Source organism: Sphaerodactylus townsendi, linkage group LG17 (genome assembly GCF_021028975.2).
Source record: "Sphaerodactylus townsendi isolate TG3544 linkage group LG17, MPM_Stown_v2.3, whole genome shotgun sequence".
Taxonomy (NCBI): Eukaryota; Metazoa; Chordata; class Lepidosauria; order Squamata; family Sphaerodactylidae; genus Sphaerodactylus; species Sphaerodactylus townsendi.
Window position 1 is genome coordinate 27,049,171 of NC_059441.1, and position 14,711 is coordinate 27,063,881.

At 84.1% G+C, this 14,711-nt stretch overlaps 1 protein-coding gene across 1 annotated transcript in view; it reads right to left on the minus strand.

The window, feature by feature from the left end:
- The window catches only part of MCTP2 (multiple C2 and transmembrane domain containing 2), a 163,161-nt gene that overhangs the window by 112,631 nt on the left and 35,819 nt on the right, over positions 1–14,711 (minus strand). The window contains exon 3 of the mRNA XM_048482131.1: positions 11,830–11,892. Coding sequence (XP_048338088.1) covers positions 11,830–11,892 — 63 coding nt within the window. The remainder of the gene's footprint in view (positions 1–11,829; positions 11,893–14,711) is intronic.

The window sequence follows — 14,711 nt, forward strand, 5'->3', positions numbered from 1 at the left end:
GGGGGGGGGGGGGTGGGGGGGGGGGGGGGTGGGGGGGGGGGGGGGTGGGGGGGGGGGGGGGTGGGGGGGGGGGGGGGTGGGGGGGGGGGGGGGTGGGGGGGGGGGGGGGTGGGGGGGGGGGGGGGTGGGGGGGGGGGGGGGTGGGGGGGGGGGGGGGTGGGGGGGGGGGGGGGTGGGGGGGGGGGGGGGTGGGGGGGGGGGGGGGTGGGGGGGGGGGGGGGTGGGGGGGGGGGGGGGTGGGGGGGGGGGGGGGTGGGGGGGGGGGGGGGTGGGGGGGGGGGGGGGTGGGGGGGGGGGGGGGTGGGGGGGGGGGGGGGTGGGGGGGGGGGGGGGTGGGGGGGGGGGGGGGTGGGGGGGGGGGGGGGTGGGGGGGGGGGGGGGTGGGGGGGGGGGGGGGTGGGGGGGGGGGGGGGTGGGGGGGGGGGGGGGTGGGGGGGGGGGGGGGTGGGGGGGGGGGGGGGTGGGGGGGGGGGGGGGTGGGGGGGGGGGGGGGTGGGGGGGGGGGGGGGTGGGGGGGGGGGGGGGTGGGGGGGGGGGGGGGTGGGGGGGGGGGGGGGTGGGGGGGGGGGGGGGTGGGGGGGGGGGGGGGTGGGGGGGGGGGGGGGTGGGGGGGGGGGGGGGTGGGGGGGGGGGGGGGTGGGGGGGGGGGGGGGTGGGGGGGGGGGGGGGTGGGGGGGGGGGGGGGTGGGGGGGGGGGGGGGTGGGGGGGGGGGGGGGTGGGGGGGGGGGGGGGTGGGGGGGGGGGGGGGTGGGGGGGGGGGGGGGTGGGGGGGGGGGGGGGTGGGGGGGGGGGGGGGTGGGGGGGGGGGGGGGTGGGGGGGGGGGGGGGTGGGGGGGGGGGGGGGTGGGGGGGGGGGGGGGTGGGGGGGGGGGGGGGTGGGGGGGGGGGGGGGTGGGGGGGGGGGGGGGTGGGGGGGGGGGGGGGTGGGGGGGGGGGGGGGTGGGGGGGGGGGGGGGTGGGGGGGGGGGGGGGTGGGGGGGGGGGGGGGTGGGGGGGGGGGGGGGTGGGGGGGGGGGGGGGTGGGGGGGGGGGGGGGTGGGGGGGGGGGGGGGTGGGGGGGGGGGGGGGTGGGGGGGGGGGGGGGTGGGGGGGGGGGGGGGTGGGGGGGGGGGGGGGTGGGGGGGGGGGGGGGTGGGGGGGGGGGGGGGTGGGGGGGGGGGGGGGTGGGGGGGGGGGGGGGTGGGGGGGGGGGGGGGTGGGGGGGGGGGGGGGTGGGGGGGGGGGGGGGTGGGGGGGGGGGGGGGTGGGGGGGGGGGGGGGTGGGGGGGGGGGGGGGTGGGGGGGGGGGGGGGTGGGGGGGGGGGGGGGTGGGGGGGGGGGGGGGTGGGGGGGGGGGGGGGTGGGGGGGGGGGGGGGTGGGGGGGGGGGGGGGTGGGGGGGGGGGGGGGTGGGGGGGGGGGGGGGTGGGGGGGGGGGGGGGTGGGGGGGGGGGGGGGTGGGGGGGGGGGGGGGTGGGGGGGGGGGGGGGTGGGGGGGGGGGGGGGTGGGGGGGGGGGGGGGTGGGGGGGGGGGGGGGTGGGGGGGGGGGGGGGTGGGGGGGGGGGGGGGTGGGGGGGGGGGGGGGTGGGGGGGGGGGGGGGTGGGGGGGGGGGGGGGTGGGGGGGGGGGGGGGTGGGGGGGGGGGGGGGTGGGGGGGGGGGGGGGTGGGGGGGGGGGGGGGTGGGGGGGGGGGGGGGTGGGGGGGGGGGGGGGTGGGGGGGGGGGGGGGTGGGGGGGGGGGGGGGTGGGGGGGGGGGGGGGTGGGGGGGGGGGGGGGTGGGGGGGGGGGGGGGTGGGGGGGGGGGGGGGTGGGGGGGGGGGGGGGTGGGGGGGGGGGGGGGTGGGGGGGGGGGGGGGTGGGGGGGGGGGGGGGTGGGGGGGGGGGGGGGTGGGGGGGGGGGGGGGTGGGGGGGGGGGGGGGTGGGGGGGGGGGGGGGTGGGGGGGGGGGGGGGTGGGGGGGGGGGGGGGTGGGGGGGGGGGGGGGTGGGGGGGGGGGGGGGTGGGGGGGGGGGGGGGTGGGGGGGGGGGGGGGTGGGGGGGGGGGGGGGTGGGGGGGGGGGGGGGTGGGGGGGGGGGGGGGTGGGGGGGGGGGGGGGTGGGGGGGGGGGGGGGTGGGGGGGGGGGGGGGTGGGGGGGGGGGGGGGTGGGGGGGGGGGGGGGTGGGGGGGGGGGGGGGTGGGGGGGGGGGGGGGTGGGGGGGGGGGGGGGTGGGGGGGGGGGGGGGTGGGGGGGGGGGGGGGTGGGGGGGGGGGGGGGTGGGGGGGGGGGGGGGTGGGGGGGGGGGGGGGTGGGGGGGGGGGGGGGTGGGGGGGGGGGGGGGTGGGGGGGGGGGGGGGTGGGGGGGGGGGGGGGTGGGGGGGGGGGGGGGTGGGGGGGGGGGGGGGTGGGGGGGGGGGGGGGTGGGGGGGGGGGGGGGTGGGGGGGGGGGGGGGTGGGGGGGGGGGGGGGTGGGGGGGGGGGGGGGTGGGGGGGGGGGGGGGTGGGGGGGGGGGGGGGTGGGGGGGGGGGGGGGTGGGGGGGGGGGGGGGTGGGGGGGGGGGGGGGTGGGGGGGGGGGGGGGTGGGGGGGGGGGGGGGTGGGGGGGGGGGGGGGTGGGGGGGGGGGGGGGTGGGGGGGGGGGGGGGTGGGGGGGGGGGGGGGTGGGGGGGGGGGGGGGTGGGGGGGGGGGGGGGTGGGGGGGGGGGGGGGTGGGGGGGGGGGGGGGTGGGGGGGGGGGGGGGTGGGGGGGGGGGGGGGTGGGGGGGGGGGGGGGTGGGGGGGGGGGGGGGTGGGGGGGGGGGGGGGTGGGGGGGGGGGGGGGTGGGGGGGGGGGGGGGTGGGGGGGGGGGGGGGTGGGGGGGGGGGGGGGTGGGGGGGGGGGGGGGTGGGGGGGGGGGGGGGTGGGGGGGGGGGGGGGTGGGGGGGGGGGGGGGTGGGGGGGGGGGGGGGTGGGGGGGGGGGGGGGTGGGGGGGGGGGGGGGTGGGGGGGGGGGGGGGTGGGGGGGGGGGGGGGTGGGGGGGGGGGGGGGTGGGGGGGGGGGGGGGTGGGGGGGGGGGGGGGTGGGGGGGGGGGGGGGTGGGGGGGGGGGGGGGTGGGGGGGGGGGGGGGTGGGGGGGGGGGGGGGTGGGGGGGGGGGGGGGTGGGGGGGGGGGGGGGTGGGGGGGGGGGGGGGTGGGGGGGGGGGGGGGTGGGGGGGGGGGGGGGTGGGGGGGGGGGGGGGTGGGGGGGGGGGGGGGTGGGGGGGGGGGGGGGTGGGGGGGGGGGGGGGTGGGGGGGGGGGGGGGTGGGGGGGGGGGGGGGTGGGGGGGGGGGGGGGTGGGGGGGGGGGGGGGTGGGGGGGGGGGGGGGTGGGGGGGGGGGGGGGTGGGGGGGGGGGGGGGTGGGGGGGGGGGGGGGTGGGGGGGGGGGGGGGTGGGGGGGGGGGGGGGTGGGGGGGGGGGGGGGTGGGGGGGGGGGGGGGTGGGGGGGGGGGGGGGTGGGGGGGGGGGGGGGTGGGGGGGGGGGGGGGTGGGGGGGGGGGGGGGTGGGGGGGGGGGGGGGTGGGGGGGGGGGGGGGTGGGGGGGGGGGGGGGTGGGGGGGGGGGGGGGTGGGGGGGGGGGGGGGTGGGGGGGGGGGGGGGTGGGGGGGGGGGGGGGTGGGGGGGGGGGGGGGTGGGGGGGGGGGGGGGTGGGGGGGGGGGGGGGTGGGGGGGGGGGGGGGTGGGGGGGGGGGGGGGTGGGGGGGGGGGGGGGTGGGGGGGGGGGGGGGTGGGGGGGGGGGGGGGTGGGGGGGGGGGGGGGTGGGGGGGGGGGGGGGTGGGGGGGGGGGGGGGTGGGGGGGGGGGGGGGTGGGGGGGGGGGGGGGTGGGGGGGGGGGGGGGTGGGGGGGGGGGGGGGTGGGGGGGGGGGGGGGTGGGGGGGGGGGGGGGTGGGGGGGGGGGGGGGTGGGGGGGGGGGGGGGTGGGGGGGGGGGGGGGTGGGGGGGGGGGGGGGTGGGGGGGGGGGGGGGTGGGGGGGGGGGGGGGTGGGGGGGGGGGGGGGTGGGGGGGGGGGGGGGTGGGGGGGGGGGGGGGTGGGGGGGGGGGGGGGTGGGGGGGGGGGGGGGTGGGGGGGGGGGGGGGTGGGGGGGGGGGGGGGTGGGGGGGGGGGGGGGTGGGGGGGGGGGGGGGTGGGGGGGGGGGGGGGTGGGGGGGGGGGGGGGTGGGGGGGGGGGGGGGTGGGGGGGGGGGGGGGTGGGGGGGGGGGGGGGTGGGGGGGGGGGGGGGTGGGGGGGGGGGGGGGTGGGGGGGGGGGGGGGTGGGGGGGGGGGGGGGTGGGGGGGGGGGGGGGTGGGGGGGGGGGGGGGTGGGGGGGGGGGGGGGTGGGGGGGGGGGGGGGTGGGGGGGGGGGGGGGTGGGGGGGGGGGGGGGTGGGGGGGGGGGGGGGTGGGGGGGGGGGGGGGTGGGGGGGGGGGGGGGTGGGGGGGGGGGGGGGTGGGGGGGGGGGGGGGTGGGGGGGGGGGGGGGTGGGGGGGGGGGGGGGTGGGGGGGGGGGGGGGTGGGGGGGGGGGGGGGTGGGGGGGGGGGGGGGTGGGGGGGGGGGGGGGTGGGGGGGGGGGGGGGTGGGGGGGGGGGGGGGTGGGGGGGGGGGGGGGTGGGGGGGGGGGGGGGTGGGGGGGGGGGGGGGTGGGGGGGGGGGGGGGTGGGGGGGGGGGGGGGTGGGGGGGGGGGGGGGTGGGGGGGGGGGGGGGTGGGGGGGGGGGGGGGTGGGGGGGGGGGGGGGTGGGGGGGGGGGGGGGTGGGGGGGGGGGGGGGTGGGGGGGGGGGGGGGTGGGGGGGGGGGGGGGTGGGGGGGGGGGGGGGTGGGGGGGGGGGGGGGTGGGGGGGGGGGGGGGTGGGGGGGGGGGGGGGTGGGGGGGGGGGGGGGTGGGGGGGGGGGGGGGTGGGGGGGGGGGGGGGTGGGGGGGGGGGGGGGTGGGGGGGGGGGGGGGTGGGGGGGGGGGGGGGTGGGGGGGGGGGGGGGTGGGGGGGGGGGGGGGTGGGGGGGGGGGGGGGTGGGGGGGGGGGGGGGTGGGGGGGGGGGGGGGTGGGGGGGGGGGGGGGTGGGGGGGGGGGGGGGTGGGGGGGGGGGGGGGTGGGGGGGGGGGGGGGTGGGGGGGGGGGGGGGTGGGGGGGGGGGGGGGTGGGGGGGGGGGGGGGTGGGGGGGGGGGGGGGTGGGGGGGGGGGGGGGTGGGGGGGGGGGGGGGTGGGGGGGGGGGGGGGTGGGGGGGGGGGGGGGTGGGGGGGGGGGGGGGTGGGGGGGGGGGGGGGTGGGGGGGGGGGGGGGTGGGGGGGGGGGGGGGTGGGGGGGGGGGGGGGTGGGGGGGGGGGGGGGTGGGGGGGGGGGGGGGTGGGGGGGGGGGGGGGTGGGGGGGGGGGGGGGTGGGGGGGGGGGGGGGTGGGGGGGGGGGGGGGTGGGGGGGGGGGGGGGTGGGGGGGGGGGGGGGTGGGGGGGGGGGGGGGTGGGGGGGGGGGGGGGTGGGGGGGGGGGGGGGTGGGGGGGGGGGGGGGTGGGGGGGGGGGGGGGTGGGGGGGGGGGGGGGTGGGGGGGGGGGGGGGTGGGGGGGGGGGGGGGTGGGGGGGGGGGGGGGTGGGGGGGGGGGGGGGTGGGGGGGGGGGGGGGTGGGGGGGGGGGGGGGTGGGGGGGGGGGGGGGTGGGGGGGGGGGGGGGTGGGGGGGGGGGGGGGTGGGGGGGGGGGGGGGTGGGGGGGGGGGGGGGTGGGGGGGGGGGGGGGTGGGGGGGGGGGGGGGTGGGGGGGGGGGGGGGTGGGGGGGGGGGGGGGTGGGGGGGGGGGGGGGTGGGGGGGGGGGGGGGTGGGGGGGGGGGGGGGTGGGGGGGGGGGGGGGTGGGGGGGGGGGGGGGTGGGGGGGGGGGGGGGTGGGGGGGGGGGGGGGTGGGGGGGGGGGGGGGTGGGGGGGGGGGGGGGTGGGGGGGGGGGGGGGTGGGGGGGGGGGGGGGTGGGGGGGGGGGGGGGTGGGGGGGGGGGGGGGTGGGGGGGGGGGGGGGTGGGGGGGGGGGGGGGTGGGGGGGGGGGGGGGTGGGGGGGGGGGGGGGTGGGGGGGGGGGGGGGTGGGGGGGGGGGGGGGTGGGGGGGGGGGGGGGTGGGGGGGGGGGGGGGTGGGGGGGGGGGGGGGTGGGGGGGGGGGGGGGTGGGGGGGGGGGGGGGTGGGGGGGGGGGGGGGTGGGGGGGGGGGGGGGTGGGGGGGGGGGGGGGTGGGGGGGGGGGGGGGTGGGGGGGGGGGGGGGTGGGGGGGGGGGGGGGTGGGGGGGGGGGGGGGTGGGGGGGGGGGGGGGTGGGGGGGGGGGGGGGTGGGGGGGGGGGGGGGTGGGGGGGGGGGGGGGTGGGGGGGGGGGGGGGTGGGGGGGGGGGGGGGTGGGGGGGGGGGGGGGTGGGGGGGGGGGGGGGTGGGGGGGGGGGGGGGTGGGGGGGGGGGGGGGTGGGGGGGGGGGGGGGTGGGGGGGGGGGGGGGTGGGGGGGGGGGGGGGTGGGGGGGGGGGGGGGTGGGGGGGGGGGGGGGTGGGGGGGGGGGGGGGTGGGGGGGGGGGGGGGTGGGGGGGGGGGGGGGTGGGGGGGGGGGGGGGTGGGGGGGGGGGGGGGTGGGGGGGGGGGGGGGTGGGGGGGGGGGGGGGTGGGGGGGGGGGGGGGTGGGGGGGGGGGGGGGTGGGGGGGGGGGGGGGTGGGGGGGGGGGGGGGTGGGGGGGGGGGGGGGTGGGGGGGGGGGGGGGTGGGGGGGGGGGGGGGTGGGGGGGGGGGGGGGTGGGGGGGGGGGGGGGTGGGGGGGGGGGGGGGTGGGGGGGGGGGGGGGTGGGGGGGGGGGGGGGTGGGGGGGGGGGGGGGTGGGGGGGGGGGGGGGTGGGGGGGGGGGGGGGTGGGGGGGGGGGGGGGTGGGGGGGGGGGGGGGTGGGGGGGGGGGGGGGTGGGGGGGGGGGGGGGTGGGGGGGGGGGGGGGTGGGGGGGGGGGGGGGTGGGGGGGGGGGGGGGTGGGGGGGGGGGGGGGTGGGGGGGGGGGGGGGTGGGGGGGGGGGGGGGTGGGGGGGGGGGGGGGTGGGGGGGGGGGGGGGTGGGGGGGGGGGGGGGTGGGGGGGGGGGGGGGTGGGGGGGGGGGGGGGTGGGGGGGGGGGGGGGTGGGGGGGGGGGGGGGTGGGGGGGGGGGGGGGTGGGGGGGGGGGGGGGTGGGGGGGGGGGGGGGTGGGGGGGGGGGGGGGTGGGGGGGGGGGGGGGTGGGGGGGGGGGGGGGTGGGGGGGGGGGGGGGTGGGGGGGGGGGGGGGTGGGGGGGGGGGGGGGTGGGGGGGGGGGGGGGTGGGGGGGGGGGGGGGTGGGGGGGGGGGGGGGTGGGGGGGGGGGGGGGTGGGGGGGGGGGGGGGTGGGGGGGGGGGGGGGTGGGGGGGGGGGGGGGTGGGGGGGGGGGGGGGTGGGGGGGGGGGGGGGTGGGGGGGGGGGGGGGTGGGGGGGGGGGGGGGTGGGGGGGGGGGGGGGTGGGGGGGGGGGGGGGTGGGGGGGGGGGGGGGTGGGGGGGGGGGGGGGTGGGGGGGGGGGGGGGTGGGGGGGGGGGGGGGTGGGGGGGGGGGGGGGTGGGGGGGGGGGGGGGTGGGGGGGGGGGGGGGTGGGGGGGGGGGGGGGTGGGGGGGGGGGGGGGTGGGGGGGGGGGGGGGTGGGGGGGGGGGGGGGTGGGGGGGGGGGGGGGTGGGGGGGGGGGGGGGTGGGGGGGGGGGGGGGTGGGGGGGGGGGGGGGTGGGGGGGGGGGGGGGTGGGGGGGGGGGGGGGTGGGGGGGGGGGGGGGTGGGGGGGGGGGGGGGTGGGGGGGGGGGGGGGTGGGGGGGGGGGGGGGTGGGGGGGGGGGGGGGTGGGGGGGGGGGGGGGTGGGGGGGGGGGGGGGTGGGGGGGGGGGGGGGTGGGGGGGGGGGGGGGTGGGGGGGGGGGGGGGTGGGGGGGGGGGGGGGTGGGGGGGGGGGGGGGTGGGGGGGGGGGGGGGTGGGGGGGGGGGGGGGTGGGGGGGGGGGGGGGTGGGGGGGGGGGGGGGTGGGGGGGGGGGGGGGTGGGGGGGGGGGGGGGTGGGGGGGGGGGGGGGTGGGGGGGGGGGGGGGTGGGGGGGGGGGGGGGTGGGGGGGGGGGGGGGTGGGGGGGGGGGGGGGTGGGGGGGGGGGGGGGTGGGGGGGGGGGGGGGTGGGGGGGGGGGGGGGTGGGGGGGGGGGGGGGTGGGGGGGGGGGGGGGTGGGGGGGGGGGGGGGTGGGGGGGGGGGGGGGTGGGGGGGGGGGGGGGTGGGGGGGGGGGGGGGTGGGGGGGGGGGGGGGTGGGGGGGGGGGGGGGTGGGGGGGGGGGGGGGTGGGGGGGGGGGGGGGTGGGGGGGGGGGGGGGTGGGGGGGGGGGGGGGTGGGGGGGGGGGGGGGTGGGGGGGGGGGGGGGTGGGGGGGGGGGGGGGTGGGGGGGGGGGGGGGTGGGGGGGGGGGGGGGTGGGGGGGGGGGGGGGTGGGGGGGGGGGGGGGTGGGGGGGGGGGGGGGTGGGGGGGGGGGGGGGTGGGGGGGGGGGGGGGTGGGGGGGGGGGGGGGTGGGGGGGGGGGGGGGTGGGGGGGGGGGGGGGTGGGGGGGGGGGGGGGTGGGGGGGGGGGGGGGTGGGGGGGGGGGGGGGTGGGGGGGGGGGGGGGTGGGGGGGGGGGGGGGTGGGGGGGGGGGGGGGTGGGGGGGGGGGGGGGTGGGGGGGGGGGGGGGTGGGGGGGGGGGGGGGTGGGGGGGGGGGGGGGTGGGGGGGGGGGGGGGTGGGGGGGGGGGGGGGTGGGGGGGGGGGGGGGTGGGGGGGGGGGGGGGTGGGGGGGGGGGGGGGTGGGGGGGGGGGGGGGTGGGGGGGGGGGGGGGTGGGGGGGGGGGGGGGTGGGGGGGGGGGGGGGTGGGGGGGGGGGGGGGTGGGGGGGGGGGGGGGTGGGGGGGGGGGGGGGTGGGGGGGGGGGGGGGTGGGGGGGGGGGGGGGTGGGGGGGGGGGGGGGTGGGGGGGGGGGGGGGTGGGGGGGGGGGGGGGTGGGGGGGGGGGGGGGTGGGGGGGGGGGGGGGTGGGGGGGGGGGGGGGTGGGGGGGGGGGGGGGTGGGGGGGGGGGGGGGTGGGGGGGGGGGGGGGTGGGGGGGGGGGGGGGTGGGGGGGGGGGGGGGTGGGGGGGGGGGGGGGTGGGGGGGGGGGGGGGTGGGGGGGGGGGGGGGTGGGGGGGGGGGGGGGTGGGGGGGGGGGGGGGTGGGGGGGGGGGGGGGTGGGGGGGGGGGGGGGTGGGGGGGGGGGGGGGTGGGGGGGGGGGGGGGTGGGGGGGGGGGGGGGTGGGGGGGGGGGGGGGTGGGGGGGGGGGGGGGTGGGGGGGGGGGGGGGTGGGGGGGGGGGGGGGTGGGGGGGGGGGGGGGTGGGGGGGGGGGGGGGTGGGGGGGGGGGGGGGTGGGGGGGGGGGGGGGTGGGGGGGGGGGGGGGTGGGGGGGGGGGGGGGTGGGGGGGGGGGGGGGTGGGGGGGGGGGGGGGTGGGGGGGGGGGGGGGTGGGGGGGGGGGGGGGTGGGGGGGGGGGGGGGTGGGGGGGGGGGGGGGTGGGGGGGGGGGGGGGTGGGGGGGGGGGGGGGTGGGGGGGGGGGGGGGTGGGGGGGGGGGGGGGTGGGGGGGGGGGGGGGTGGGGGGGGGGGGGGGTGGGGGGGGGGGGGGGTGGGGGGGGGGGGGGGTGGGGGGGGGGGGGGGTGGGGGGGGGGGGGGGTGGGGGGGGGGGGGGGTGGGGGGGGGGGGGGGTGGGGGGGGGGGGGGGTGGGGGGGGGGGGGGGTGGGGGGGGGGGGGGGTGGGGGGGGGGGGGGGTGGGGGGGGGGGGGGGTGGGGGGGGGGGGGGGTGGGGGGGGGGGGGGGTGGGGGGGGGGGGGGGTGGGGGGGGGGGGGGGTGGGGGGGGGGGGGGGTGGGGGGGGGGGGGGGTGGGGGGGGGGGGGGGTGGGGGGGGGGGGGGGTGGGGGGGGGGGGGGGTGGGGGGGGGGGGGGGTGGGGGGGGGGGGGGGTGGGGGGGGGGGGGGGTGGGGGGGGGGGGGGGTGGGGGGGGGGGGGGGTGGGGGGGGGGGGGGGTGGGGGGGGGGGGGGGTGGGGGGGGGGGGGGGTGGGGGGGGGGGGGGGTGGGGGGGGGGGGGGGTGGGGGGGGGGGGGGGTGGGGGGGGGGGGGGGTGGGGGGGGGGGGGGGTGGGGGGGGGGGGGGGTGGGGGGGGGGGGGGGTGGGGGGGGGGGGGGGTGGGGGGGGGGGGGGGTGGGGGGGGGGGGGGGTGGGGGGGGGGGGGGGTGGGGGGGGGGGGGGGTGGGGGGGGGGGGGGGTGGGGGGGGGGGGGGGTGGGGGGGGGGGGGGGTGGGGGGGGGGGGGGGTGGGGGGGGGGGGGGGTGGGGGGGGGGGGGGGTGGGGGGGGGGGGGGGTGGGGGGGGGGGGGGGTGGGGGGGGGGGGGGGTGGGGGGGGGGGGGGGTGGGGGGGGGGGGGGGTGGGGGGGGGGGGGGGTGGGGGGGGGGGGGGGTGGGGGGGGGGGGGGGTGGGGGGGGGGGGGGGTGGGGGGGGGGGGGGGTGGGGGGGGGGGGGGGTGGGGGGGGGGGGGGGTGGGGGGGGGGGGGGGTGGGGGGGGGGGGGGGTGGGGGGGGGGGGGGGTGGGGGGGGGGGGGGGTGGGGGGGGGGGGGGGTGGGGGGGGGGGGGGGTGGGGGGGGGGGGGGGTGGGGGGGGGGGGGGGTGGGGGGGGGGGGGGGTGGGGGGGGGGGGGGGTGGGGGGGGGGGGGGGTGGGGGGGGGGGGGGGTGGGGGGGGGGGGGGGTGGGGGGGGGGGGGGGTGGGGGGGGGGGGGGGTGGGGGGGGGGGGGGGTGGGGGGGGGGGGGGGTGGGGGGGGGGGGGGGTGGGGGGGGGGGGGGGTGGGGGGGGGGGGGGGTGGGGGGGGGGGGGGGTGGGGGGGGGGGGGGGTGGGGGGGGGGGGGGGTGGGGGGGGGGGGGGGTGGGGGGGGGGGGGGGTGGGGGGGGGGGGGGGTGGGGGGGGGGGGGGGTGGGGGGGGGGGGGGGTGGGGGGGGGGGGGGGTGGGGGGGGGGGGGGGTGGGGGGGGGGGGGGGTGGGGGGGGGGGGGGGTGGGGGGGGGGGGGGGTGGGGGGGGGGGGGGGTGGGGGGGGGGGGGGGTGGGGGGGGGGGGGGGTGGGGGGGGGGGGGGGTGGGGGGGGGGGGGGGTGGGGGGGGGGGGGGGTGGGGGGGGGGGGGGGTGGGGGGGGGGGGGGGTGGGGGGGGGGGGGGGTGGGGGGGGGGGGGGGTGGGGGGGGGGGGGGGTGGGGGGGGGGGGGGGTGGGGGGGGGGGGGGGTGGGGGGGGGGGGGGGTGGGGGGGGGGGGGGGTGGGGGGGGGGGGGGGTGGGGGGGGGGGGGGGTGGGGGGGGGGGGGGGTGGGGGGGGGGGGGGGTGGGGGGGGGGGGGGGTGGGGGGGGGGGGGGGTGGGGGGGGGGGGGGGTGGGGGGGGGGGGGGGTGGGGGGGGGGGGGGGTGGGGGGGGGGGGGGGTGGGGGGGGGGGGGGGTGGGGGGGGGGGGGGGTGGGGGGGGATACAATTCCCATCAGCCCCTGCCAGCATGGCCAATTGACCATGCTGGCAGGGGCTGATGGGAATTGTAGTCCATAACATCAGGAGTGCCAAAGGTTCGCCACCACTGTGATAGTCCCTCGGTCAGCCTAACTTACTTCACAGAGTTGTTGTCATGACATTAAAAGAGAGAAAGAGAGAACAGCTGTGTAACCAGTCCACGGTTTACACTTTCCAGCAAGTGCTTCATGAGAGAGATCCCCTATTTGCAATACAAATCCAAGCTCAGCCATCGTTGTCTGGGATGCGATTTTTTAAAAAGGGGAAATAAAATCACTTACTGAAGGCTCTTCATATAGCAGCGAGGAACAGGAGGAGTCAAAGTTGGAGCTTCCACAGGAGCGCTGTCAAAAACAACGGAAATGGGGTAAGCGTCAGACCGCACGGCTGCCTGAAACTCAGATGGCTTTTAGCCCCTAAGTGTCAAAAGGGAGCGGTGACCAACGTGATTTCCAGCTGAGGGGCAGGAAACCACTTCCATTTAGAACGTCGGCTGCAGCAAAAAGCAAAAGAGTGCACGATCGAAAATGGCCAGGAGGCAGCTGCCGGCAAGAGTCAGGACCAGGAATGCATTCTTAAGAGGAGAAATGGGCTTCCACCTGCAGCAGGGCTTAGAGGTAATCCCATGACTTTTCGTGAGTCAGACCCCATTGCTCCAGATGCTCTGAAGAAGAAATTTTATTGCACATTCCTCTATTTAAAAAAAGGTCGATGACTTCCTCTTTCTAGGGTCTGAAGAAATGGGTTTTGACGGATGAAAACTCATGCCAGAATAAATGTGAAGTCTTTGAGGTGCCACAGGACGTGGGGTTGTGAAGGACAGGCAGAAGTGGGGTTGCCAATCTCCAGGTCTTGCCTTAAGAACATAAGAACATAAGAACAAGCCAGCTGGATCAGACCAGAGTCCATCTAGTCCAGCTCTCTGCTACTCGCAGTGGCCCACCAGGTGCCTTTGGGAGCTCACGTGCAGGAGGTGAAAGCAATGGCCTTCTGCTGCTGCTGCTCCTGAGCACCTGGTCAGCTAAGGCATTTGCAATCTCAGATCAAGGAGTATCAAGATGGGTAGCCATTAATCGACTTCTCCTCCATAAATCTGTCCAAGCCCTTTTTAAAGCTATCCAGGTTAGTGGCCACCACCACCTCCTGTGGCAGCATATTCCAAACACCAATCACACATTGCGTGAAGAAGTGTTTCCTTTGATTAGTCCTAATTCTTCCCCCCAGCATTTTCAATGGATGCCCCCTGGTTCTAGTATTGTGAGAAAGAGAGAAAAATTTCTCTCTGTCAACATTTTCTACCCCTTTGGGCCTTCACCTGGATGGCCCAAAGCCAGCCTGATCTCAATGGCTGATTACGCACAGCACAAATGAGCAGAGGCGTACGGCCTATAGGGACACGGGGTCACCCATGTTCCTGGGCTCACACCTTTGGGTCACATGGAGGGTGCCGGGCGTACCCCAGCTACATGCCCCCCCCAGCCCCGCCCCCGCCTCCCTGCAGGCCAGCTTTTTGGGCAAAAGCTGGCCTGCATGGGGGCTAGAAGAAGGGCCCCACCCCTGAGCATGCGGAGGGGAACCCAGAGAATGAGTTATCTCCAGTCACCATTCCCCCCCCCCCCCATATGCCATTGCAAATAAGACATCCTGGGGACATCTTTTAAAAAGGCATCCCCTAATTTTTTGTTCCAACAGCATGGACAGAAAAAGTGTCAGAGGAGGAGGCTTTCCCACCCCCCTCGCCTTACCATGAAAGCTCTCTTGTCAATTTCATCTGCTGTGAGCGCCTGCCCTTTTGTGGCCCTGCAGAGAGTCTCCATGGCTGCAGCTTTCCACTTAACACTTTCCTGGGATGTTTGCTCTGCAGGCTCCGATCTTGGGCACCTTTTCAACACAGTTGTATTCTGCTTGTCTTGCCAATTCTGGCAATAGATAGTTTCCCCCTTCTTTTAATTTTCAAGGAGCAATAGTAGAAGACAGGAACATACACATGGGAGTATCAGCCACTTGTTGTGTGTGTTCATGTCTTTGAATGCAGATCCTTGAATTTTTTTTTAAAAAAAGGAAAGCTATTGCTGGAATCAGCAGGAAGAGCAGAGTAAAGCCATGTACTTATTTAATTTATTTAATTTATTTATTTATTATATTTATATACCGCCCTCCCCAAAGGCTCAGGGTGGTGTCCATCAATAGTAAAACAGCTTAAAACATCATATATAATTTATATAAAATACATAAAATAGCAAGACTCCAGATGGCTTCATCCCCTCCCTCCCCCTTTATATACCCACGGGAGGCCAGCTGTTCTTATGGCGGAGTTGACATCATCCCGGCTGGCCAAACGCCTGGTGGAACAGGTCCGTTTTACAGGCCCTGCGGAAACTTTGTAAGTCCCGCAGGGCCCTGATCTCACCTGGAAGCCTGTTCCACCAGGTAGGGGCCAGAGCTGTAAAGGCCCTGGCCCTTGTAGAGGCCAGCCGGATCACCTTGGGGCCAGGGATCACCAGTAGGTCCGCCTCCGATGAGCGGAGGGGCCTAGAAGGGCGATATAGGGAGAGACGGTCCCTCAGGTAAGCAGGGCCAAGGCCGCGAATGGCTTTGAAGGTCAATACCAAGGCATAGTGAACACATGTTCATAAGAAAAATGCAATGAATGTTCACGTTGCAATTGAAACCAGGGACCAGAGCCTGTATAAATGTGTGGGTTGCATCACACGTTCAGTGGCATGTGTATTGAGTGTAGCATGGGACTTAATAACTGAAAAAGAAAACATGTGTATATTGTACACGGATTGTATGCTCATTCATTGTAACTTGTGAACAGGGCTTCAGATGTGTCCAGCACAGTCTACAAGAAATGCCAAAATATTCTGAAGAGGAACATGCACCAGAGGGAATATAGTAACAGCAAAATTAGGTTTGCATAAATTTAAGTCAGATTTTTCTGGCTCCAGCAATGGCCCCTTTCAGACTCCCAGAAGATACCCCTTCTGTGTTGAGTTCGGTTTGGCCCAGAGCCGAACGAGGGGGAACTGCGCCTGGGGCACGTATGTGCCCTTTGCCCCTGCCACACCCCTGCCTGCCCCGCCACATCCTGGAACGCCCCCACCATGCCCCCACCCCGGCATGCACCCGGGGCCAGACGCCCCGCCCCCTGGCAGCTACG